The sequence below is a fragment of the Prionailurus bengalensis genome, chromosome B2 (assembly GCF_016509475.1).
Source record: "Prionailurus bengalensis isolate Pbe53 chromosome B2, Fcat_Pben_1.1_paternal_pri, whole genome shotgun sequence".
Classification (NCBI taxonomy): Eukaryota; Metazoa; Chordata; class Mammalia; order Carnivora; family Felidae; genus Prionailurus; species Prionailurus bengalensis.
The window spans coordinates 13516779-13544138 of record NC_057349.1 but is presented as its reverse complement, the minus strand read 5'-3'; the positions used below and the strand labels follow the sequence as shown (position 1 = coordinate 13544138).

Here is a 27360-nt window from a genome sequence, read left to right as displayed (position 1 = left end):
ACCACCCTGACCATACACAGGCAGGGTCAGACCCAACCGACATGCAGAAAATCAAGGTTATCAAGTACTGTGGCTGCGAAATGACTAAGATCTGCTTCTTCAAGGAAGCCCTTACTGTAACTACAGAGAATTTCATTCTTTATAAAAACATTTGGTCATATACTATCTCATTTGATAATAACTTGTTTGTCACTTTCATTTCCAAAAATTGGAGTCTCTTATTTTTCGTAATTTAATAGTATTTTCAGGTCACAGAAATAGAATTGAAATACTCTTCTAGATTTTACCATATCTTAAAATTTACTCAGTTCAGCAAGCGCTTTATAAAATTTAGCATAACGAACCCTGAAACTCAAACATTTAACAAGTAACACCAGACTCAAAATCTAATAATATTTCCAAAGGGTGACAGTGCTATTTAATCATTTTCTCTACAGGGGTTGAGTTACAAGGGCAGAATGAAAAAGAAAAAAAAAAAAAAACCATTATACTAATATATAAATCTATGGAATGTTCCAGAAAATGTATTAAATCTGTATATGTATAGAAATCAACTAAATCAGACTCACAGAAGCAAACTTAATAGATTGGAACCACTGGATAAATATCTCCATGAACACGATCATCTCACAGATGGAAGCATACTTTCTCTAAATACTAAACTGCTTCCCCTCAGACAAACCCATGACAGAAAGCTAACATGATGATTCTGTATGGCAAGACATCACATTCAAAATGTCAACCGCGGTACAACTCTTCATGTTTTTCTTCACATTTGAAAATATTTAGGGGAAAATTTTTTTTTTAAGAACGATCAGCCAATACTTGTCTAGAACAGACTTGAAGTTTCCCTTTGTTATGGCTGATGGATGGAATCGACCACCGTAACTAATTGTTCACAGGAAAGATCTCACAAAAAGGACCACCTACCACTCATTATCACCAGGTCTGCCGGTCCCAGCATTCCACAGTTATGAAAATGTGCATCCTTACAGGCTTGCTGGGTTTGTGGCTGACAGGGCAGAAGGTGGATGGGGGGAAGGCTTGGGAGGAAGAGAGTTGGCCTTCTAGCTTGAAGTAAACTTTCTCAAAACCATCTGTATCTTAGAAATCCCTGTTGTTATTTACTCCTTACACAGATCCTGCCCAGGGGATGTATTACAGAACATAAAACATTTTGTTTTACCTGTAAAACGAAACTTCTTGAAAAGCAGCTAACTTATCATAAAAACTGCACTAAGTCCTTATTTATCACGCTATTAATATAGTTTTATGTACTTATCTACTTTGGGAAAGCACGGCCTAAAAAGTAATAAAATGACAGGATCCTACAATATTGGCATCCAAAGTTGAAAAGAACCTGAATAATGGCAATTAAAGATTTAGAATTTTAAAAAATTCTCCCTCCCGCCTCCCTGCCACAACAAGATAATGAAGGTCTAGGAAATGGGCTGGTTGGTGGCAGCATTAAGTTTTGTGTAGATTAAATTCCCCCCAAACTTACAGGAAAATTACTTTCCTAGACCTGTTTTCCATTCAAATCTGTCTGATTTGGAGGGGGACGCAGGAGGGTGGAGGAAGCAGGATAAAGAAGGACGAGATAGGGAGAAGGAATATTATATAGTGAGGAAGAGCGGGCTTGAGGATGAAAAGGTACACGGTTGACAAGTGACAGCACTGGGGAAGAAAGTCCGCGCCTCTCTGGGACTCTACGCATGTGCCATCTGTGGTACCCAGAATGCAGGTCAAGGGCACACGGCCTCCGTAAGTGCAAGTTGCGACCGACCTGAGATGCTTCAGCCCCAAGAGAAAGCAGCGGGGTAAACCACCAAGTCTACTGGATACCAGAGTCACGTTTATTAAACTCAGAGACACCCCCCGAAGTTTGGGGTATCGTTTGGGTCCACTCAGCTCTATGCAAGCACATTCTTCTTTTAAGAAACTGATGAGACTAAACTTGAAAGCCATCATCACGGATGTAAACACACCCCGGAAGACATCTCGTGAGTTCCAAAGTCTGTTCAACACCTTTATTCTCACTGATGTACTGAAAAGTGAAAACCCACGACAGCTAATGGATTGATTTTTTAAATTCAGATTTTTTTAAATACAAGATAAGTGAGGGACGCCTGGGTGGCTCAGTCAGTTAAGCGGCCGACTTCGGCTCAGGTCATGATCTCACAGTTAGTGAGTTCAAGCCCCGTGTCAGGCTCTGTGCTGACAGCTTGGAGCCTGCTTCGGATTCTGTGTCTCCCCCTCTCTCTGCCCCTCCCCTACTCACGCTCTGTCTCTAGCTCTCAAAAATAAACATTAAAAAAAAAAAATCCAATACCTTTGTATTACGGATTTTTTTTTTTTAATCCACAATGGCCACCCAGCTTCCTAAAAAAAGAATACTCTATCGCTCATTATTGCTGAGACAGTGGTCTGCTGTTTCCTGGCATTGTACGGCCAGCCACACACCTGACACTGTATGTCCCCACAGGTGTGGTGAGTCTGTGGCTGGTAGGGTAGAAGGTGGATTAAAGAAAAACATCATGCATTCCACAACCAAATGTATTCACGATCCAGTGGTACCACTACTGAAAAACCACGCTTGCTCATTTTTAAAATTAGCAGTCACGAGAGCTGAGGTGGTCAACGCTCGGAGAGAAGTGAGACTATTTTCATTCTCCACAGCATCCAATCCCGGTGTGGATAGCTTTCTGTGGAGCTGATATCTGATGTATATTTTTTTCATTTTATTTAGAGAGAGACAGAGGGAGAGTGAGTGGGAGAGAGGGGCAGAGGGAGAGAGGGGGTGATGGGCAGAAATAGGGAGAGAGAGAGAAAGAGAAAGAGAATCTTAAGCAGGCTCCCCGGTGAGCGTGAAGCCCAACATGGGGCTACAGCACAACCCTGGGACCCTGACCTGAGCCAAACCAGAATCAGGCACTCACAACTGACTGAGCCACGCAGGTGCCCCCCCGCCGGTGTAATATAAAGGGTATGAACAGACTTCTAAGTCAGAGAAACATTGGTCTGGTGTAGCTTTGCCACTTTCTGGCTCTGCAGCTCGGGGTAAATTATCTCAACTTTCTTAGTCTGGGGGCGCCTGGGTGGCTCAATCAGTTAAGTGTCTGACTTTGGCTCAGGTCATGATCTCACAGTTTGTGAGTTTGAGCCCCATATCGGGCTCTGTGCTGACAGCCGGGAGCCTGGAGCCTGCTTGGGATTCTGTGTCTCCCTCTTTCTCTGCCCCTCCCCTGCTCACACTGTCTCTCAAAAATAAACACTTAAAGAAATTAAGCTCTCTTAGTCTGATTTTCCTTGATAAAAAGAAGAGTACGCATATTCAGATCATCATTATGAGAATTCTCTGAGTTAATTTAGACTACAGCTTTTTTTTTCCCTTTTTAAGTAGGCTTCACACCCAGCACAAAGCCCAACATGGTCTTGAACTCACAACTCTGAGATCAAGACCTGAGCTGAGATCAAGAGCTGAACATTTAATTGACTGAGCCACCCGGGTGCCCCTAGACTACAGGTTTTTAAAAAATGTTTATTTGGGGGGGGGGGGCGACTGGGTGCCTCAATCAGTTAAGTGTCTGACTTCCTCTCAGGTCATGATCTCACAGTTCGTTGAGTTCAAGCCCCGTGTCAGGTTCTGTGCTGACAGCTCAGAGCCTGGAGCCTGCTTTGGATTCTGTGTCTCCCTCTCTCTCTGCCCCTCCCTTGCTCACACTCTGTCTCCCTCTCTCTCCTTCAAAAATAAATAAAAAATTAAAAAAAAAAGTTCTCACATTAAAATTTTTTTTAATGTTTGTTTGTTTGTTTATTTATTTATTTATTTATTTTGAGAGAGAGAGAGAGAGAGAGGGAGAGTGCAAGCAGGGGAGGGAGAGGAGAGAGGGAGAGAGAGAATCCTAAGCAGTTTCCACACACAGCACAGAGCCCCACATGGGGCTCGAACTCACAAACCATGAGAAAACGACCTGAGCCAAAATCAAGAGTCAGACACTCAACCTACTAAGCCACCCAGGCATCCCCAAACTACAGTTTTTAAGCACAGTACCCAGTACCCAGTAAATGCTACTGTTACCTAACATACCACCATAACTTAGCTTTTACCTTGAAGATGATGAGAAGTCTTAATCATATCTGTATTTTAGGGGGGAAAAAAGGAATACCAGTAATAAAAATGGTCTGAAGGACATGACTGTAGACAGACTAATTAGGAAGCTATCACTATAACTGAGGCTGCACAGATGTGGGCTGGAAAGGACCAGTGAAGACAGAAAGGCAAGAACAGAGTCAAGGAATATTGGGCTGGCCTGGGAACTGAACGGAGACGGCAGGAGAGGGAGAAAGGGACTATGACGTACTGCATCACAAATCAGCCCTCAACAGGTACAAAAAGACTGAGATCGTATCAGGCATATTTTCATATCACAATGCTATGAAACTTGAAGTCAAAACTTGAAGAAAAAATTTGGAAAGCCCTCAAATACATGAAGGTTGAAGAACATCCTACTAAAGAATGAATGGGTTAACCAGGGAACTAAAGAACAAATTAAAAAAAAAAAAACATGGAAGCAAATAAAAATGAAAACACAATAGTTCAAAACCCTTGGGATGCAGCAAAGGCAGTCCTAAGAGGAAAGTACACTGCAGTTCAGGTCTATCTCAAGAAGCAAGAAAGGTCCCAAACACAACAATCAAACCTTACACCTAAAGGAGCAGGAACAGCAAATAAAACCTAAAGCCAGTCTAAAGCCAGCAGAAGAAGGGAAATAATAAAGATTAGAGCAGAAATAAACAATATAAAAATAAAAAGAACTCCACAGTAGAACCGACCAATGAAACAAAGAGCTTATTCTTTGAAAGAATTAACAAAATTGATAAACCCCTAGCCAGACTTATCAAAAAGAAAAGAAAAGGACCAAAAAAAGATAAAATCAGGAATCAAAGAGGAGAGATCACAACTAACACCATAGAAATACAAACAATTATAAGAGAATACTATCAAAAATTACATGCCAACAAATTGGGCAATCTGGAAGAAATGGACAAATTTCTAGAAACTCACAAACTACCAAAACCACAACAGGAAGAAACAAAATTTAAACAGAACTGAATCAGTAATCAAAAATCTCTCAACAATCGTCCTGGGCCAGATGGCTTTCCAGGGGAATTCTACCAGACGTTTAAAGAAGAGTGAGTACCTATTCTTCTCAAACAGTTCCAAAAAACAGAAATGGAAGGAAAACTTCCAAACTCATTCTAAAAAGCCAACATTACCTTGATTCCAAAACCAGACAAAGACCCCAGTGTAAGGGAGAATTACAGGCCAAGATCCCTGATGAACATAAATGAAAAAGTTGTCAAGATATTAGCAAATTGTATTCAACAGTACATTAAAAGAATTATTCACCATGATCAAGTGGGATTTATTCCTGTGCTGCAGGGCTGGTTCAATACTCACAAATCAATCAACATGATTTGTCATTAATAAAAGAAAGGGTAAGAACCATATGGTCCACTCAATAGATGCAGACAAAGCATTTGACAAAATACAGCATCCTTTCTTGATGAAAACCCTCAACAACATAGGCATAGCTGGAACATACCTCAGCATCATAAAGGCCATATACTAAAGGCCATATAATATCATCCTCAATGGGGGAAAACTGAGAGCCTTTCCCACTAGAGTCAGAAACAAGACAAGGATGTCCACTCTCACCATCACTACATAACACAGTACAGATGTCTTAGTCTCAGCAATCAAACAACAAAAAGAAATAAAAGGCATTCAAATTGGCAAGGAAGAAGCCAAACTTCTACTATTTGCAGACATGATACTGTATGTAGAAATCCCAAAAAGACTCCACCAAAAAACTGCTAGAATACGTGAATTCAGTAAAGTCACGGGATATGAAATCAACATGCAGAAACCTGTTGCATTTCTATATACCATTAACGAAGCAGCAGAAAAAAAAAATCAAGGAATCCATCCCATTTGCGATTGCACCATAAACAGTAAGATACCTAGGAATAAACCTAACTAAAGAGGTAAAAGAGCTATATTCTGAAAACCACAGAACACTTATGAAAGAATCTGAAGAGGACACAAAGAAATGGAAAAGCATTCCATGCTCATGGACTGGAAGAACAAACATTGCTAAAATGTCTATACTACCCAAAGTAATCTACACATCCAATGCAAGCCTTATCAAAATACCACGAGCATGTCTCACAGAACTGGAACTAACAATCTTAAAGTTTGCATGGAACCACAAAAGACCTGAATAGCCAAAGCAATCCTGAAAAATAAAAAACTGGAGGCATCATGATTCCAGATTTGAAGCTATATTACAAAGCTGTAGTGATCAAGGTAGTATGGTACTTCCACAAAAACAGACACATAGATCAATGGAACACAACAGAAAACCCAGAAATGGACCCACAACTATATGGTCAACTCATCTTCAACATGGCAGGAAAGAACATCCAACGGAAAAAAGACAGTCTCTTCAACAAATGGTGTTGGGAAAACTGGACGGTGACATGCAGAAGAATGAACCTGGACCACTTTCTTATACCATACACAAAAATAAATTCAAAATGGATAAAAGACCTAAATGTCAGACAAGAAATCATCAAAATCCTAGAGGAGAACACAGGCAGCAACCTCTTTGACCTTGGCTGGAGCAACTTCTTACTAGACATGTCGCTGAAGACAAGGAAAACAAAAGCAAACATGAACTATTGGGACTTCATCATGATAAAAAGTTTCTGCACAGCAAATGAAACAATTATCAAAACTAAAAGGCAGCCTACAGAATGGGAGAAGACATCTGCAAATGACACACTGTATAAAGGGTCAGTATCTGAAATCTATAAAGAATTTATCAAACTCAACACCCAAAAAACAACCCAGTTAAGAAATGGGCAGAAGACATGAATAGACACTTTTCCAAAGAAGACGTCCAGGTGGCTAACAGACACATGAAAATATGCTTAACACCACTCATCATCAGGGAAGTACAAATCAAAACCATGATGAGATACCACCTCACACCTGTGAGACTGACTAAAATTAACAACACAAGAAACAACAGGTGTTGACAAGGATGCGGAGAAAGGGGAACCTTCTGCACTGTTGGTTGGAATAAAAGCTGGTGCAGTCACTCTGGAAAACAGTATGGAGGTTCCTCAAAAAACTAAATAGAACTACCCTACGACCCAGCAACTGCCTATTAAATATTTACTCAAAGGATACAAAAATACAGATTCAAAGAGATAGATGCATCTCAATGTTTATAGCAGCATTATCAATAATAGCCAAACTATGGAGACAGCCCAAATGTCCATGGACTGATGAATGGATGAAGAAGATGTGGTATGCATACACACACACACACACACACACACACACACACAGGAATATTAGCCATCAAAAAGAATGAAATCTTGCCATTTGCAATAATGTAGGTGGAGCTAGAATGTACAATGCTAACTGAAATAAGTCAGAGAAAAACAAATACCGTGTGATTTCACTCATGTGGAATTTAAGAAACAAACAGATGAAAATATGGGAAAGGGGGAGGGAAAGAGGAGAGAGAAAAAACAAACCACAAGAGACTCTTAATGATAGAGAACAAAACTGAGGGTCGATTGAGGAGGTAGGTGAGGGATGGGCTAGATGGTTGATGGGGATTAAGGAGGGCACTTGTGATGAACACTGGGTACTGTACGTAAATGATGAATCACTGAATTCTGCTCCTGAAATCAATATTGCACTATATGTTAACTAAAAAGAACAAAAAAAAGAGATTATGACGACTCGCATGTCTGTGGAATGGGTAAATCTGTAGATGGTGATACCTTATTGAGACAAGGAAAGGTCAAATTTTGCTGTGGAATATAAGTTGGGGCAGGCTGCTCTTGAGACATCTGTTGAGATATACAAGTAGAGATGTCCAGATGGCAACGGATTCTGAAGGTAAGAAGAGAGACCTAAACTAAGACAGTAATTTCCTAATGGTCACCACTTGGGTGGTAGATGAGCCAAGGATCTGGTAGGTGTTACCCAGGGAGGGTATGCAGAATGGGAGGAGGTAATAACCAAGAACAGAATCCAAGAGAATAACAGCATTAAAGCAACAAAAACTGAAAACTAATCTAGGGTAGAGAAGAAAATTTACGATGCTAGTATTGTAGAAGTCAAGAACGGACAGTTTCAAGAAGTCAGGTAAATAAGGATTTGTCGATGGACTTAGCTACCTAAAAAAATAAGAAAAAAATACAGATCAAATATTTAAAGTGCATCATGGATTCTGTCTCTATTAATGTCTTCAAGTCATAAAACTTCGTACAATTTGCTCTGTTAACATTTTCATTTTTTAAAAAGTTTATTTGAGAGAGACAGAACAAGCAGGAGAGGAGCAGAGAGAGGGAGAGAGAGAATCCCAAGCAGGCTCTGCACTGTCAGAGTGGAGCCTGATGCGGGGCTTGAACTCACGAACCATGAGATCATGACCTGAGCTGAAACCAAGAGTCAGACGCTTGGTCAAGTGAGTCCCCCAGGCACCCCCCTCTATTAATATTTTACCTTTAGTGTGCCAGGCTTCTTGTCCATTCATTTACATGAATAAATAATTCTTTCTAAAAGTTCGCTTATGAGGTAAAATAGTATTTTAACTTTCCTTGAGTCAGGCCAATGTTTATAATTTTAATGGATACTATGTTTTTAAATCTATGTAAAAGTACAGAATATTGCTTTCAAGGGATAAATTCTTATCTGAGTTAATCCTTGAGAGGTATGTCTCAGCTTCTCTCTTCTCCTCCCCAAAGAAGTAATGTGTTATTGTATGACAGGAATGCACTTTGATATCAGTAAGAAGATGAACACCGTCATGAACAAAGCCTGACGTGAAACTTCCAGAGAGAAAGGAAAATGTTGCTCATGTTGGAGGAAAATGCTCCTCTTCTAAATCCAGGATCGGACCCTCCAGTAGCTAATGACTCCGTGTCCTCTGAAACAATCACAGTGCCAATTTTCTGAGGCAGAACGAAAGACTGGGAATGGTGGAAGGCAGGTGGGAATAGAGACCACAGAGAAACTGGGCCAATGTAAACCCTTGAGAGTGCAGCCCGGGAGGGTGAGAGAAACAGGCATCGGGGAGAGGGGCTGCTTTGCCCTGGTGTCTCCTGCCACTGAGCACAGAGTGACAGGCTGCTGAGCCTGTCCCATCTCTAGAACCCACCAAGAATTCCAGAAAAGTAACAAAAGCAAAGGGTCCCACCACGTTGTAGCCACGCTCACCTGAAGACTAAAACGACAACGGACTTCATACTTTCGAAAGCATCTCTGAAGAAAAGAGTAACCAATGAGGAAACGTGACAGACTCCGAAACGGTATCGGGCCGCGTAAGATGTCAACTATTCCAAATGTAACAAGTTGGTTCTAGAACACCGAAAGTTATTATGGCCCCTGTAAATTATAACGCACAAGCTATAACCAATCTCTTCTTCAGAGAAAGGATCACCTCTTTGTAAGCCCAGGATAATCATAATGATGTCTGGCTGAATTTCAGTTAACCTTGCTTAAGATGGCTGTATTTTTAGTCTTGATCACTCTGAGCCACAAATACATACTCAAGCTTTCACTGTTTCTATTAAAGCAAACATCTGTATATTGAATCCCAATATACAGAACTGCATTTACACACCTGGGAGAAAAAGCTCAGGAAAACCATACTGCAAACCAGTTACAGAAGTATTATTTTTAAAGAAGTCAGAACATGAGTTTCTCATGTTGATGGCAAACAGATACTCACTGTTCAAAATAAAGCTCGCAGAACTTAAAAACCAGTCCTAAACTATATTTACTGTCAACCCAAGGATCTAATAACCTGTGAAAATATTCTAGCTACATCTGTTCCTGTGGCTATGTATAAAGTCTGCAACCGTCAAGATTTCTTCTCTGACACTTCGAAATAAGAATTTGTTGAATTCCTCGCCAACTTGTAAGCTTCGGTTTCATTTTGAAAGAAAACGTAAGATTTGGTCACAAATTTACGAACCCAATACATTCATAGCCTGCCATTAAGAGGTCACTGGCTTAGCAGGTTTGTAATTACTATAGTGTAATCAATATAATTTACTATCAATTAACCACCTGGGAACCATCTAAAACTTGCATCCAACAGGGAAGTGGAAAGTGAAAGGAAAAAAATGAAGAGACAGGTTTGGGCCTGTTTTTCATCTTCCAAGTCTCTACTTGGTATCTTGAACTTCTAGGATAGTTAAAATAACTATGTCCTGGTCCCTGTCCGCTAACTCTAACATCCGTATCTGTTCTGAACTGGTTTCGATTGATTGGTTATCTCAATGTTTACTGAGTTATCTTTAATTAGATGCCACACATTATGATTTACCTTAATGGGTGTTAGATATTTGTGTCTTCCTACAAACATTCTTGCGCTTTGTTTGGGGATAGTTAATTTCCTTGGAAACAATCTGGACCTTTTGATGCTTGCTTTTGTGATTTGTTCCCTGGGTCTAGAGCAGGGCTCACTCAGGGGCTAATCATACCCCCTTCTCCTGAGAGAAGACCTTCCCGAATGCTCTTCCCAATGTCCCGTGAATTGCAAGTTTTTCCACTCTGGCTTTTGGGAACAGGCGCTGTGTAAGCAAGAGGAACTGTTCACTAGTCCTGTGCGGTTTTTTCCCTCCTGCCTTGGGGCGTTCCCTCACAGGCATTATCAGTACTCTGCTGGATATTCAAGGGAAACCTATGCGGATTTCCGGGATTCTCTCGGGACAGCCCTCCCCTCTCTGGTTCTATGTCCTATAGACTCTGGCTGCCTCTGTCTCCCAGATTCTCAGCTCTGTTTCTTCAACTCCGCATGTGCCAGACTCTTCCTGGGCACCCCTTGCCGCACTGTTGCTGGAAACAGGGCAGAATGGTGGGGCGATCAGAGGCCTCGCCGCACCTGTTTCCTGTCCATCAACAACCACTTCTCCTCTTTGCCTGATGTCCAGGCTCTTCATAAGTCTGTTTTGTCTGGGTTTCAGCTGTATCAGGTGGGAGAGTAAATCCGGTCCCTGTTACTCCGTCTTGGGTAGATCCAGAGTCCATACCCTTCTTGTCCAGCATTGCCTGAGGGAAAGTCCTCCCGCTCCACTTTACCATTCAGCATCTTAAACCGACTACACCGCAAAACCTCAGAAGCCAGATACTGACTTTCTGTCTGTCTCCTTTGGATGACGTACTTTGGAACTTCTCTTCTGGTTCCAGAACCATCTTCACCCTGGAGAATGCCACTGGTTTCCTCTGTTCTATTCTCAGCAAAGCCAGGCCTGTGTGCTACAGTCCTGCCCAGCCTCTCAATGCCCACCACCCCCAATCTTTGGAAACGGGAAGCCCAGGTCAGACCTACGGCCCACTACCTGTCCAGGTGAGTTTGGACAGTCATTTCCTAGCTCAGGATTTGGCAGATTATTCTCTAGAGCATAAACTGGACAGATACCACAAAATATGTCATAACATCTCAAGAACATCTTACAGCTGGCTTGAAAGATTTTCTAAACTTTGCCTATAAAGTCTACGTGGTATCAAAAAGTACAAACAACAAGAAGCATTAGCTGTGATACAGTAAAAGGAATGACTCTCAAAATATGCACGATTGCTAAATTTCAACAGTAGCAGTGACCCTCCCCCACCTAGAAGACAGAGCTTCTAGGAGATAACAATCAAGTTTCAAAGTCTAAATCTGTGAAAAATGTTTCTAGAGTTTAGCTTGCCCCTAAGCAGATCTCAAGTCCAATGGAAGGCTGTGTTAAAGTTAGGAGTCATTTACAATTAAGTGGAATTACTAAAATCACTTTCTTCTTCAAGATGTAGCTATTTTCAGAAGAACTCTGACGTATGCTATGTACTGAAGAAAACAAAGGATCCAGAAGTTTGGAAATAAGAAATATTTTAAACTTTTTAAAAAATATTTATTTTTGAGAGAGAGCGAGAGAGAGAGAGAGCATGAGCAGGGGAAGGGCAGAGAGAGAGAGAGGGGAGACACAGAATCTGAAACAGGCTCCAGGCTCCGAGCTGTCAGCACAGAGCCCAACGCAGGGCTCGAACCCACAAACCCTGAGATCATGACCTGGGCCGAAGTTGGACACTTAACCAACGGAGTCACCCAGGTGCCCCAGAAATATTTTAATAAAATTACACACTTGTGTATGATTTTAAGGATAACTGCTGTGAAAGAATTTCAGTAAGCATTTTAATTTTTTTTTTCAACGTTTTTTATTTATTTTGGGACAGAGAGAGACAGAGCATGAACGGGGGAGGGGCAGAGAGAGAGGGAGACACAGAATCGGAAACAGGCTCCGGGCTCTGAGCCATCAGCCCAGAGCCTGACGCGGGGCTCGAACTCACGGACCGCAAGATCGTGACCTGGCTGAAGTCGGACGCTTAACCGACTGCACCACCCAGGCGCCCCAGTAAGCATTTTAAAGAATATTATGGTGGTGTTGGAAAGATCAAAAACTTAGAAGGCTGAGGTTCCACGACTGTTTTTAGCTCCATGTTCTCATTTTCCTAAACTTACCTACTGTTCATGATTCAAGTGTTTTGGACCCTATTGTTCCTTCCACTTAGCACTGTGTAATCCCAGATCCTTTCATGGCCGCCTTCTGCCTTCTGCTTCAGGTCCCAGTTTCTTCCAATCCCACAGAATCATCAGAACTTATACTTTATTACACATTTGTCACCTACCCCCCCTCCCAAATGGAAGCTGACTGCTAAATCTCAAGTCCATTTTTCTAACTGCTAGCTAGATGAACGTGGGTAAATGGTTTTAAGTGGTTTTGGCTCACATACAAAATATTAACCCTTGTCAATTCTACTCAAATAAAAAAAAATTAACTCTTCTGACTTGACAAAAAGTGTACTTCCTATTGCAAGGAATCCATGGGTAGGGGTGTATGGCTAACGTATCTTCTGAATTGTGTGACAACTTAACCACTATCAGTACCTGTCCTCTGCCTATAAACACATCCTGTCCGCTATGTAATGTTTCACTACTTATCAAGGCACTGTCTATTCCTGTTTATAAAAGGTAGTATCAGTTTATATGCAGAAGTTATTAGACAAGCTATTTATGGGTATTTTCCCTTCTACAAAATGTACATTGTTCCTTGTATGTCACTTTCATTAGATAACCAGCTGAAGAAGGATGTCCTTCTTTACAGCAGAAGTACCTGGGTTAAACCATCATTCAAATGGTTTTCAAGGGCAGACAAGAGCTAGGGGATCTTCCCCAGGAGTGCTCTAAAGTGGTATGTTTCCCCTTGCTCATGGTGAGAATCAATCGCTACCACAGTGAGCCACAAATAGTGCTGGGAACAGACCGTGTCCTCCTCTTATGGGGGGGGGGGGGGATCTACTCCCCGTGTTGGGAAGGCACATCTAATGTATGACAAAATATCATAGATCCACTCTCAACTACAGATGCATTGATATCAACACCGGGGACTGATTTAAGTGTGTTCCAACTTAAGAGGGAAAAAAAAAGATAAGTTCGAGGAGACTGGAGACCTTGGCTCTGATGCTGGCCTCCAAGCAGCCAGTTGATTTCCTGGACCTCAATTTCCTCCTCAACTCCAATCCTTGCTGCCCTGCCCACTCCACAGGCTCTGACCTAAGATATAAACTGAGTGAGAAAATGCCCCAGAGCCTACTGCAGAGACCATTAGCCCTGGAGGCATGGAAGAAATAATACTTCATCCCCCTATTCTCCCCAGCCCAACCAGTTGTCTACCCCAGCCTTTCTGGAAATCTGCAGAGCATGAAGACATTTTAAACACACACACACCCCGTAGAGCCAATCTTTGTATCACATGTTATCTTCTTTAGAGCAAGAGAAGTCATTAGTTGAGGTTGCAGGGCATCTTGTTAAAAAGGAAGGTTTATTTTTTTTTTAATTTTATGTATTTTGAGAGCGAGCGCGCATGCAAGTGGAGAAGGACTGAGAGAGAGGGAGAGAGAGAAAGCAGGTTCCATGCCATCAGTGCAGAGCCTGATGCAGGGCTTGAACCCACTAACCGCGAGATCATGACTGAGCCAAAATCAAGAGTCCAACACTTAACCGAGCCATCCAGGCGCCCCGGAAGGAGGTTTATTTTTAAGAAACTCTTCTCTGTGGATCAGATAATAGGTTTCATTTGGGGGAAGAGTATTTGAAAATTTCTCAAATGGTGTTATATGACATAGAAAATACTAAGTCACAGAATTTTAGTTTGTGTTACACACAAATTGGTTTGTGGACAAGCAAGCTGTGAGATGCTGAGTCGAACAAATTTCTTTACTACAGGAATTCTCAGTAGCACTGACATGTACTGCAAAGATCCATGCGGCAAACACGGGACAAAGTGTTTCTGGAACTTATTTGACCACAGAATGTGTCATCAGTGGCTATCTTCTCAGTCTAGATTGTTTTTTAATTCAATTTTTATATTTATCAAAATAATGCATGTACATTCCTTTAGTCAAACAGTGCCCACAGGCTTCAATTATGATGAAGATCAGAGTTCCTGCCCCGCTCTCTCCACCTTTCTGTCCTGCTTTCCACAAGAAGCTACATTCCATTCTTGGAGCTATTTCTTCTGGTATTTTCCTCCATTATTTCTCAATAATATGCCAACAGTGGTATTTATTTATTTTTTTTCTATTTTAAATGTTATTGATCTCCTGCTGTGGAAGATGAGGATTAGCTTTCTTAAATCCCTCCCTCGGACCCTGCAATACAGCAGGCTTCTACACCATCTTTCCAGTAAGTTACATCACAATTCTGGTTTACTCCCATGTTAGCTACTACAGAGTTCTAGAAATACTATCTATAACTGAGTCTTGCAGTGTTTTACTTCTTTTCTTGTAAAACTGTGTTTTCCCTTAGTGTTAATAGTTGTCTTGTTTGCCCCATTTTCAAAACATCACACCTATCACTAATTGATCACCAAACTCACCATCAGAGCTTATAAAACTCTCAACACGTTCAAGCGTATCAGACAACCTATTCGTTTCATTTGTTTTCCTTGAAAACACTGCTCTTGGAATCCTCCAGAAGGTCTTCCTTCTTCAGTCTGGATTGCTCACCAGGCCTGCTGAAATTTCTCTTTGCCATCCCCCTGGGCCTTCCCTTTGTTTCTCTTCTCGAGGGGATGGATCCTCACTGCAATGCACCCCTCTTCTGTGTCCGTTCTTCCTTCTCCTTGGTGTACTCCCTTGTTGGTGGAGCACGTCCTCCCGTAGTTTCCTGATACAGCGTGCGCATGAGCGAAATCTGAGTCCTTGTCCGCCTGGAAATGAACATTTCCTTGCTCTAATGTCGCTAAGTAAATATGAAGTGAAAATCATTTTCCAGTTCTGGGGGTGCTGCTGAAAAGCTGAAGTTCCTTTTGATTCCTGAACCTTAATATTAAGACTTCTCTGAAGGCTTTTATGATCTCTATTCCTACTGTAGTGAAATTTATAACAATATGTATTGACAATGGATCTTTTTCCACTCATGTTGTCAGGTACTTGGTGGGTCCCTCCGAACTCGTTCATAGCATTCAGTTCTGAACTGTGTTGTATTAGGTCTTTGTTAATTTGCCTTTTTTTCCTCTTTCTTTCTGAAGTTTCTAGTAGTAAGATAGGACACTCAGGAATTCTCTTACTTTCTCCACATTCTTAGCTTTTCTTGCTGTATTTTTAAATTCTTTTTTTTCTTGGGGCGCCTGGGTGGCGCAGTCGGTTAAGCGTCCGACTTCAGCTCAGGTCACGATCTCGCGGTCCGTGAGTTCGAGCCCCGCGTCAGGCTCTGGGCTGATGGCTCAGAGCCTAGAGCCTGCTTCCGATTCTGTGTCTCCTTCTCTCTCTGCCCCTCCCCCCTTCATGCTCTGTCTCTCTCTGTCCCAAAAATAAATAAACGTTGAAAAAAAAAATTAAAAAAAAATAAATAAATAAAAAATAAATTCTTTTTTTTCTTAATGTTTATTTTTGAGAGAGAGAGAGAGAGAGAGAGAGAGAGAGAGAGAGAGAGAGAGCACGCACACGAGCAGGGGAAGGCCAGAGAGAGACAGAGACACAGAATCTGAAACAGGTTCCAGGCTCTGAGCTGTCAGCACAGAGCCCGGTGTGGGGCTCGAACTCACGGACTATGAGATCATGACCTGAGCCGAAGTCAGAGCTTAACCAACTGAGCCACCCAGGTGCTCCAATCTTGCTGTATTTTTCAATTTTCAAAAATTCATTTATTTTTGAGAGAGAGAGAGGGAGGGAGAGGCACGAGTGAGGAAGAGGCAGAGAGGGGGGACAGAGGATCCAAAGTGGGATCCACACAGCACACAGCCCGATGCAGGGCTTGAACTCACAAACTGAGGTCATGACCTGAGCTAAAGTCCAATGCTTAACCGGCTGAGCCACCCAGGCACCCAGCTTTTCCTTTTTTCTATTCTCTTACGCAGAGGCTGATCATTCTCTCTCAATGCTTCAAGTGAAATTCTATACTTCTGCTATCATATATTTTATTTCTAAGAGCTCTTTCATGTTCTCTATTTTCTTTTCTGTAGCATCCTGTTCATGTCTCATAAATGCAAAATGGTCTCTTACAAGGCATCACAAACTATTATTAGTTTATTTCCTATTTATTTTGCCCCTTTTCACTCTGGGAGCTTTCCTCATTTGGATATTCTTCCTCAGCTGTCCATTCATACTGAAGAGTGAAGCATGACAAAGCCGACTGGAAGTCACGTACACAAGTACGGAGCTCAGCACGGGAGGGTGCTAAGGTGTGGACCCTGCTGTTTCATCAGACCACTCCCCCAAACGCCCACACGGGCAGGTCTCTCCTCTTGGGCTGGTCAATATCTCAGATGAGCCCTCCAATAATCTGCACAGGGGATGAAAGTTTGGCTCCCAGAGCTCTGGGAGCCAGTGAGGAAAGAGGCCTAAACAGCCCTACCGTTTGATACGCAGACTTTCACTTGACCTCTCTGTTTTCAATTTTCAGTTGATCACTAAACAATACGGGTTTGAATGGCACAGGTCCACTTATACGCAGATTATTTTTGAAAATAAACACAGTACAGTACTGTAAATGTCTCTTCCCTTATGATTTTTAAAAAAAAATCTTTATTTATTTTGAGAGAGCGTGCGAGCACAAGCAGGAAGAGAGGTAGTGGGAGAGGGAAACAGAGAAATCTTAAGTGGGCTCCACACCCAGCTCCGAGCCCAAGGTGGTGGGCTCGATCTCCTGTACTGTGAGATCATGACCTGAGCCAAAAATAAGAGTGGCTCCTTAACCGACGGAGCCACTCGGGTGCCCCCCTTATGACTTTCTTAGTAACATTTTTTTTCTGTCATTTACTTTACTGTAAGAATACGGCATAGAATACCTACAAACAGGGGCACCCGGGTGGCTCAGTTGGTTCAGTACTGGACTCTTGATTTCTCCTCAGGTCACGATCTCACAGTTCCTGAGATGGAGCCCCGGCTTCAGGCTCCGAGCTGAGAGTGGAGTCTGCTTGGGATTCTCTCTCTCTCCCTTTGCCCTCCCCTGCTTGCCACGGGGTCATCTCTCTCAAAAAGATAACAACACATATAACATACAAAATGGGTGTTAATCAACTGTTTATGTTATCAGTAAGGGTTCTGGTCAACAGTAGGCTATTAGCAGTTAAGTTTGGGGGGAGTCAAAAGTTACACAGGGGTATTCAACCGTGTGGGGGCTTGGCGCTCATAATCACCACGTTGTTTAAAGGGCCAACTGTAACAGTATCTTCACCTGCCCTCAAACGTGTCTAGACTCGAAATCTGGGGCCTCTCAGGAACAACCTTATGTGGCTTGATGAGCTGGGGCTGGGGTGACCATGAGGCTGAGCAGAGGAGGGGGGGTATCTTCTCCACATGTGTACTTCCAACACAAGGTTCCAGGTGCCTTCATTTCGTGAGCCCTTCTAGAATCCCATGGGACACACCAGATGCTTCACGTCTGGGCCCTTCTACATCCCTCCCTGCCCCGCTGTCAGCTACTGCTCCTCATTTATCTTCCTGTTTTCCAAAATGTTGATAACGCCTCTTATCTGCTGCCACTTCCTCTTACAGTCTTTCTGTTTGTGTGAACTGTAACTTTAAAAAGTAAAGTTTCTGTAAAGTTACAGTGAAAACAAGTAACTGTGTTCAACCCATGGTGTTACATGGAAGATCTGTATCAATTTAAACTACTTTGGTGTCATTACGGCAGCCTTCATCACATTCCCAGGTTTTTTTTTGTTTTTTTATTTTTTTATTTTTTTTTTTCAACGTTTATTTATTTTTGGGACAGAGAGAGACAGAGCATGAACGGGGGAGGGGCAGAGAGAGAGGGAGACACAGAATTGGAAGCAGGCTCCAGGCTCTGAGCCATCAGCCCAGAGCCCGACGCGGGGCTTGAACTCACGGACCGCGAGATCGTGACCTGGCTGAAGTCGGACGCTTAACCGACTGCGCCACCCAGGCGCCCCACATTCCCAGTTTTGATACAAGATTGAAGTAACCAAGAAGCTGAAATATAAATAAAACATCTCTGAATAATAAATGTCGTACATGGTTATTTAAAAGACGATTTTGATCAATCTGAATCTTGACTGAATAAAACTGCTCTACTTTCTCAGTGTTGTCAATCCAAACAAATTATTTCTCCTACCACCAAGAATTAATCAACTATATGTATTTAGGTATACATGTATGCGTGTGTCTGTGTGTGTATAGCTTGACTACATATATTGCTTCAAAAACAATTTCTTTGAAAAAAAGACTTCATCCTTTTATATGCTTATTAAAATAGGTTAAAGGTTTCAGAAAGATGACAGTTTATAAATAGTATTGAGCAATGTTTCATACTCAACATTTCCACTATTTTATTTAGAAAGTTAACTAGAACTGAGAATTATGAGTGATTCTGTGAGTTAAATGTGCAAGGCTTTTATTTGGCCCTTAAAACAAAACAAAACTGTCTCTTATCTTCCATAACCCTGCAAGAAAGGATCATTATCTCTACAGATAGGGAAGCCAAAGATCAGTCATGTGCAAAAGGTCATACAGGCAGCAAATAGCAGAGGAGAAATTCAAGCTTAGGTCTTCAAGAACTTTCCACAATAACCAAAACAGACTGTATTTCTGTTAATAATTTTGAATTAAAGCCATAGTAATCATCATTTCAGGATTAAAAAACTTTAAATCACAAGGCACTGTCACTAGACAATTAGATACAAAATACTTTGGCACTTATTAATAGATATGTTATAAAAATACTATTAAGTATTAACAGATAAATACCTGTATATATAATTTTTTTTTTTAGACAAAGTCTCAGAAACTCAAAGTACAAGTTAATTTAAACTTCTCACCTTTGAAATTTCTCACCAAAAAACTTAGGTTTAACTGTTAAGGCATTTTACATTAACTTGATGCTGTCCTTGAGAAATAGAAAGTAATTTTGTAAGTTTTAAAAATGTGGCCTGTCAGAGTATGAAATATTTACCATTATTTTACCTGTAGATTTCAAGCCACTGATCATAAACTGGAGAACTCATAGCCAGGCTATTTTTTTCCTAGGTATTTCAGAGTAACAGGCGCTTACCAACGAATCTGTTTATCACATCTAAGTTTATTAAAAAGAGGTAATTTTTGTTTAGAAGGCTTTCAGACGCTCATCAAGAAGGTTCCAGATTAAGGAAAGCTTTACAACAGGATAACACACAAAAGGAAGAATGGCTTGCGCCCAAGCTGGTAACTGACGGAAGTCAGGACTTGGGTCCTCTCACACGCTTGGTACTACACAATTCTACCTCTTGAAAGACGAACACTCTGTCATTTCAATTACGTGAAATGGACCTGTTCGGTGCACTTTGGCTTTCATTTAAATGGCAGGTGATGCTGCTCTCCAAACACTAAAGTTAATTTTCGTTTTATAATATATAAATTAGAATGCACTAATTAAAATATATTTAAGTCACTGGGTGGAAGTGAAGAAAAGAATGATATAAAATCTCATTGTTCCACATTGTATGACTTTCTTCTGTCTAACCAACTTAGGAAAACCTGAAATTTAATTTTACATATTAAAGTATCACATAAGGTGTTTCAAATAATCCTAATGCATATGGATAGAAAAACCACAATGCTCATATAATTCTTGTGTTCAAGTAGCTACAAAACATAACGGCATAAAAATACGGAATACCCTTCTATTCACAGTTGAACAAGTACTCCTGTAAGTCAGCCAGCACTGGCCACCCGACATAGCACCTACCGTGTGCCAAGCACTATTCTAAGCACTACACCAACTGAATCCTTAAAATAACCCTATGATGTCCTATTGTTTTCCCCATTTTACAGATGGAGAAGCCATGTAACTCCTAGGGTCACATGACCTGCACCCAAACTGCCCAACTTCCAGCAAAAATGTCCTTTCAAAATTCTAAGCCTTCCTACCAGGCTCCTTGAAACCTGTGTTATAATAAACTTAAGTTATATGATTAACATCCTCACAACAGAGTATTTCCCTACTGTTCCATTTAAAATTGTAGACCAGCTGAACCATCTCTAACTCTGCTCCATTGTTTTTTTTTTTTAATTTTTTTTAATGTTTATTTATTTTTGAGAGAGGGAGAGAGAGAGAGACAGAGCACGAGTGGGGGAGGAGCACACAGAGAGGGTGACACAGAATCCAAAGCAGGCTCCAGGCTCTGAGCTGTCAGCACAGAGCCCGACGAGGAGCTCAAACCCACAAACTGTGAGATCATGACCTGAGCCAAAGCCAGACGCTCAACCGACTGAGCCACCCAGGCGCCCCTGCTCTATTGTTCTTGAGGGAAAGTTCTTCATCTCTCCTGCCCCAGTGCTTCAGTCTGAAACCCCCTGGGTCCCAGTACTCACCCACTCCTTCCAAAGTCGCTTCTCTGACAAGGACTCCATACTCAATGCTGCCACCTACACTCTGGTAATCTATGTAGGCAAATGCAATTTACAGAAAGCACCTCCAGAAAAATTCATACACTTACAAACTTCTGCAAACAATTTTATTCACAGCCCCCTCTGGAGCTCCTTTTGAAGCCCTTCCATTTAGAGCTTGCACACAACCCAATCCCACCTCCTCCTGGTTGTCTCTCAAAAGGTCTCTCCCTGAAGTGCGCATATCAGAATCACCTGGAATGCTTGTCTACAGCAAAACCGCTGGAATTTCCTTTGGCACTGGGACGGTCCAATGATGGAGTCCAGGAGTCTCCATGTTAAACACCACCCAGGTGATCCTTATGGTTCAGTAACACTTAAGACCCATCCCTAGGATGGAACACAAGGACCTGACTGAAAATTTCTGAATACTCAGTTTTCATCTCTGCTCTATCCCTTGGCATTATTCTAGAAAACCATGACATCAGTGTGATAATCTACAGTACCTATATATCAGCTTCCCCTTCTTACTTCCTGCACTCCAGTGAACAGCACTTGCTGTGGGTGTCAACAACACCCTCCTCCTATAATCACCACACCCTAGATCCAGAACTACTCAATTTATCAATAACCTTTTAAGTGTTTTTTTTTTAATGTTTTTTTATTTTTGAGAGAGACAGAGACAGGATGCGAGTGGGTTAGAGGCACAGAGAGAGACACAAAATCCGAAGCAGGCTCTAGGCTCCGAGCTGTTAGCACAGAGCCCGATGTGGGGCTCGAACTCACGAGCTATGACATCGTGACCTGAGCCGAAGTCGGACGCTCAACCGACTGAGCCACCCAGGCACCCCTCAATTTACCAATAATCTTAAAATCAATAGGGTGCTCCGCCTAACCCATCTTTCTCCCTTTCCCTCTATGTCTGCTCTTCGACCTAAGCCTGACTCCAACCCCATGACTTCTGTCTCCTTGCACCTATCGCAAACCCCCTCAAAGCTCCACTCCTCGCTCTGCACAGGGCAGATGGTGGACTGTCTTGGGCACTCTTGTCAGCTACCGTGGACTGCCCGTGGACCGCCCGTGGACCGCCCATGGACCTTCCAACCCTATCCCAGGTGGTACTGCACGGGACGCTGTAGCTGGTTCCACAAGCTGTCACCCTGGGGCTTCTCTCCTGCATCTAGTTCACATCAACCCAATGACAACAATCCTGATTATAACTAATACTTACAGAGCACTTTCTGCACTTGATAACTACTGCCTCATTTAATCCTCACAAGAACCCAATGAAGCTGGTATATTATTATCCTCACTACAAGCTGGTGACATTGAGGCTAAGAGATCAACTAACTTGCTTCAGGTCTCACAGCCAGAATGTGACAAAGCAGAGATTCAAACCCAACGAATCTCCTTCCACAGCCTGGGCTCTGATTCCTTTTCTTCCTGCTCTAATAATAAAGGAGGAGAAAAGAAAGAAAAGGAAAAAGGCAGTTCCAGATATGCCACTGGGAGAAAATGAGGTCAGGGCTCCTGCTTTCTGGGAAAGCTTTGCCTGTTGCTCTGCTCCCCTCTCATTTTTTATTTTGTTAACATTTACTTATTATTTTTGAGGGGGCGAGGGGCAGAGAGAGGGGAGACAGAGGATCTGAGGCAGGCTCCGCACAACGTCAGAGCAGAACCTGATGCGGGGCTCGAACTCAAGAACCCGTGAGATCGTGACCTGAGGCGAAATCAAGAGTTGGCCACTTAACCGACTGAGCCACCCAGGCGCCCCAATTATCCTATCCTTAGCTTTCCAGAGCCCATCTCCATAAAATGGCAACAGACAGGGGTACCAAAATTCATATGTATGTATATGTCATGTTCTGGAAAGCTTATTAATGAGCTTTACAAGTTGCGACCTTTGTCTTTCATCAGCCCAAACTTACAAAGAACAGCACGTAAAATGAATACTGTTGACCAATTTTGCAAACTCACCTCTTCTTTTTCTTGTAATTTTCCAATTGTTGGGACTGCATATGTTTGTATCTTTCTAATTCACACTGTCCACATAAATTCTCCAGATTCAGCAGGTGGTCTTCTACTTCCTCAAAGCTAGCCTCTAAATGAGCTGGAAGTACATAAGGTGCAAATAAAACAAAAACAAAAACAATCAGAATCCTCGATCATGGAGAAAAGAAAGAAAAAAATGTCCAAAAGTTAAAAGCTGAAATTGGTTTGCCTTTATTTAAGATTCTCTGTTAAGCTTTCTTGAAGCAAAATAAAACACACTGACCCACTTTAAAATACACTTCAAATTGTCTGGAGCTTCTTTTTATTTTTTTTAAAAAAAAAATTTTTTTTTTTTAACGTTTATTTACCCTTGGGACAGAGAGAGACAGAGCATGAACAGGCGAGGGGCAGAGAGAGAGGGAGACACAGAATCGGAAACAGGCTCCAGGCTCTGAGCCATCAGCCCAGAGCCCGACGCGGGGCTCGAACTCATGGACCGCGAGATCGTGACCTGGCTGAAGTCGGACGCTTAACCGACTGCGCCACCCAGGCGCCCCTGGAGCTTCTTTTTAGATTTCATTTCCAAGACGTAATTTTCCAACACACTTTAAATACGCTATTAACCAGGATGAGGAGGCAACAGAGCATTGTGATTTATCTCATGTGATATCCTAATGATCCCATCTACCACATGTGAATAATCAATTTTCAAATGAGAATATGGCAAATTAAAATTAACACAAATTATACCAAGCATGATTTAAAATTCGAGATTCGAAGTTACATGAGCAGAGCACTTGTTTTGCCTTGGCAAATGATATACGTCAATCTTCACAAGTCACGGCAGAGAAGGGACAGGTGCTCAGTAAGCACAGGTCGCGGGTGGTGGGGAAGAGACAGCTCTGCCCACCAGTCCACCGGTCTCTACTGTGCCTCTAAGGCCACAGAGCTCTCCGCTTCACCGGAACATGGAGATTATGCAGTCACATCTTTCATTTAAAAGATTCAAGACCGGGGCGCCTGGGTGGCGCAGTCGGTTAAGCGTCCGACTTCAGCCAGGTCACGATCTCGCGGTCCGTGAGTTCGAGCCCCGCGTCGGGCTCTGGGCTGATGGCTCGGAGCCTGGAGCCTGCTTCCGATTCTGTGTCTCCCTCTCTCTGCCCCTCCCCCATTCATGCTCTGTCTCTCTCTGTCTCAAAAATAAATAAAAAACGTTGAAAAAAAAATTTAAAAAAAAAAAAAAAGATTCAAGACCAAAGTCTGCAGAATTTAATTCACTGCCTTGCACAAGGTCACCTAGCTACTGAAGGGCAGTTGGGAATCAGAACCGAGTCTCTCTTACACAACAGTCATTTTGAATTGATAGGGGACCAAGTGAACCAAGACTGCATAGCTGCAGAAGGGAGAATCTGGTTGTCTTCTCAGACAGCAGAGAAGTTTTAGACGTCAAAGATGTTAGAACCCAAACAGCACTGCGGCCACTTACCAAATACTACATGCGCCAGATCCTGGGATACAGAGATGAAAAAGACAGTCCTTGTGCCCCTCGAGCTTAAACTAGAGGGGAGACATATTTCAGAGACAACATGGCCTGGCAGAGCGAGACATGCGATGTTCGGGAAACTCAAAAGAGTGGCCTCTAACACAGATGATGAAGAGTGAGGGAAAGGTCCGGCAAGAGACCGACTCCCAAATCTGGAAGTCACAGCCACCCAGTGGGGAAGGCAAGGGGCAGCAGACAAGGAGTAAGCTGGCTGTGCCGCTCTCCAGTTATAATTTCTGTGCATCGAATTCCTTCACATAGCCACTAGACTTTGAGGACTTTCCAAATAAGCTTTGTTGGCATCTGGGTTGGAAGCAAACTCCTCAAATTTCAACTTGCAGTTCTAGGTTTATTAGGATGCAAATTTTGGCCTGTTTGTGTCATTAATCTTTGATCCAAAGATCTGACTAAATATCTATGCTATCTATAAAACCTCCCTCCTCTTCTATTTGGTAAGGCTTAGGGCTTAAAGACACGGATTTGGGGTGGAAAATAAAATGTTACTGAAAAGTACAAACGTGATGACAGTTTAGCACTCCTCTTCAAAGACATTTTAGGTACTGACTTATATTGATACACTGTCAAGCACTGGGAAGTCTGCAAAGGGCTGATGATAATGCAGTTCATAACAGTTTTGAATGTATCTTCAGGGGCTACAAAAGACTGTTAATATATATGATTATGGAAAGCCTTACCTCGAACAATATGCAAACTCTAAGTGTCAATCAATGAGGAATTGAATCTGAGATTTTCAATAATGATTTGAACAGTACATAGTGAATTTACGGGGGGAAAACAAGCAAAATAATGTTATTATATTCATTGCTGTTTATTTTCTGTTATTACACTAAATGGAAAAATTAATAGGAGCCTTAGTGTCAGAGCTGGTACTACTGGCCCTGAAGAAGCAATATTCAGCTCATTCTGTTATAACCAGCTTGACAGGGTCTTAAAAGGGGATCATAGCTAATAGGATTATTTAAACGGCTATTTCACTTTGATTAGTGATAAGAACTAGAATAATTAAATTTAATATGGAATCCATTTAACTCTAAGCTACTCGGTTCCTACAGCATCGTGCACATTACCTTGTCATCCTTAGCTTACAGGGGACTGGTCAGGAGTAGGGCTTTGAAGCATAGCTTGGAAACCCAGCTCTGCTCCTGACAGATGAGGGGAGACATCTCATCAGTGAAAAAAGGGCTAACAACTCACATCTTGCAAAGATGTCAAAAGGGTCCAGGGGGGTAAAGTATATAAATACTGTATACTTACAGATAAATATAAATACAAAGTATACCTAACTTAGCATTTGACAGTAAGTAATTTAAAACTGACTATAAAAAATGCAGGGAAAAAAATGTATAAAAATTAGCTAAGTTTTGCAAAGGTCATTTAAAACTAGTAATTTTGTAGACCAGTAATGATCATGTTATAAACACCTATGGATCTAAAAGACCCCCCCCCAAAAAATCAATAAAAGTTTCTTTTTTTTCTAGCAAACTTAAATACCTACAAATTATACTCTAAACCATGTTGTTAGACTTAAGATCCCTTTTAAGTGAGGAGGACTGAATTTCAAATGATTTTGCTAAAAAGAAAATAAGTAATGGAAGCAATAATTATTCTATATTTGAAGATATATATATATACATATGTGTGTGTGTGTGTGTGTGTGTATAATTTTGGAGGGGAGGGGGGACAGCTGGCAATTTGTATTTAGAGTCTAGCTCTGTTGGTTGGCTATAGAGCTAATGAGGCTGGGAACTTGAATGAAATGACTTGATTCCCAGGCAGGCCAATTAATTTCTCATGGAGAGAAATTCTCTTCTAGATACATATGAAACTTGCCACGCCAGATCACACTTGGGTTAATAAAATAGCGACCAAGTGAAACACTTGACTGACTTAGTAACAACCTGGAACTACTATATAAGAAACAAACAAACCATATGTCCTTCCTAATTGGATGACAGCATCCTGTCGTTATGTTTCTGAATGGCAAATCTAGATCTAGAATACTTGGGAGACTCGGGGGCCATTTTATTGCTACCATCAAATCCATATTTATGTTCTCTCCTTTGGAAAGTTAAAGGCTCCCGAGTCCTTTAAGAATCCAGTTTAACTCCTTAACTTAGTACCCGGAAATCTATAACTCCACCCCTCCCGGGGCCACAACCTACTTTTCCAGTCTCACCACTTCTTACCTTCAGGACCACTCATCACTCCAAGATGAGTCCTTCATATTCCTGTCTCGCTGACTCCACCTGTCCCCCTGAGATGCCTCTGCTTGTCTCTACTGCCCAACCTCGTGCTCCCCTTGCAGGCTGGGGGGTCCGGGGGGTGGGGGGGGGACGGGGGTGGTGCTACTCCTCCTCTGGGCCACAGGGCTCTCTCTTCCTCTGAGCTTCCACACATCTTTGACCCTTACACAGAACTTATGTTCTGATATTATACAACCATTTGTGTACTAACCTCTCTCTCAGGAATCAGTGAGGGCCTTACGGGTAATAATTATATGTTTGTATCTTTGTATCCCCTAATACAAAGGATATAAACCAAATTCAACTAAGAATGATTCCATCCCACCAAAACATAAAATAACCAAAAAAGCAAATGCATGATTCATGTTCCTCTAACTTAAATATTAGAAGGCTATGCTAAATTTTATAAAAAGAATAAATTAAACATGGGCAGAGTACTTAGAAAGCATTAGACAACACGATGACACTTTGTCATCAGTATGTCACATAAGGCCCAAATCAGTGAGCTACAACAGTAGGAACAATGGGAATTTTCCATTTTAATTCTTAACAGGCTTGAAATCAGTAATCAAACATAGATCCACTGTACTGACAAAAAT

The 27360-nt window shown here is 41.8% G+C and overlaps 1 protein-coding gene across 2 annotated transcripts in view; it reads right to left on the bottom strand.

Moving 5' to 3' along the window:
• Nucleotides 1-27360, bottom strand: part of DTNBP1 (dystrobrevin binding protein 1) — a 133020-nt gene that overhangs the window by 65125 nt on the left and 40535 nt on the right. For both annotated transcript variants that reach the window (XM_043590776.1, XM_043590777.1), the window contains exon 6: nt 22940-23072. In XM_043590776.1, the coding sequence (XP_043446711.1) occupies nt 22940-23072 (133 nt within the window). The remainder of the gene's footprint in view (nt 1-22939; nt 23073-27360) is intronic.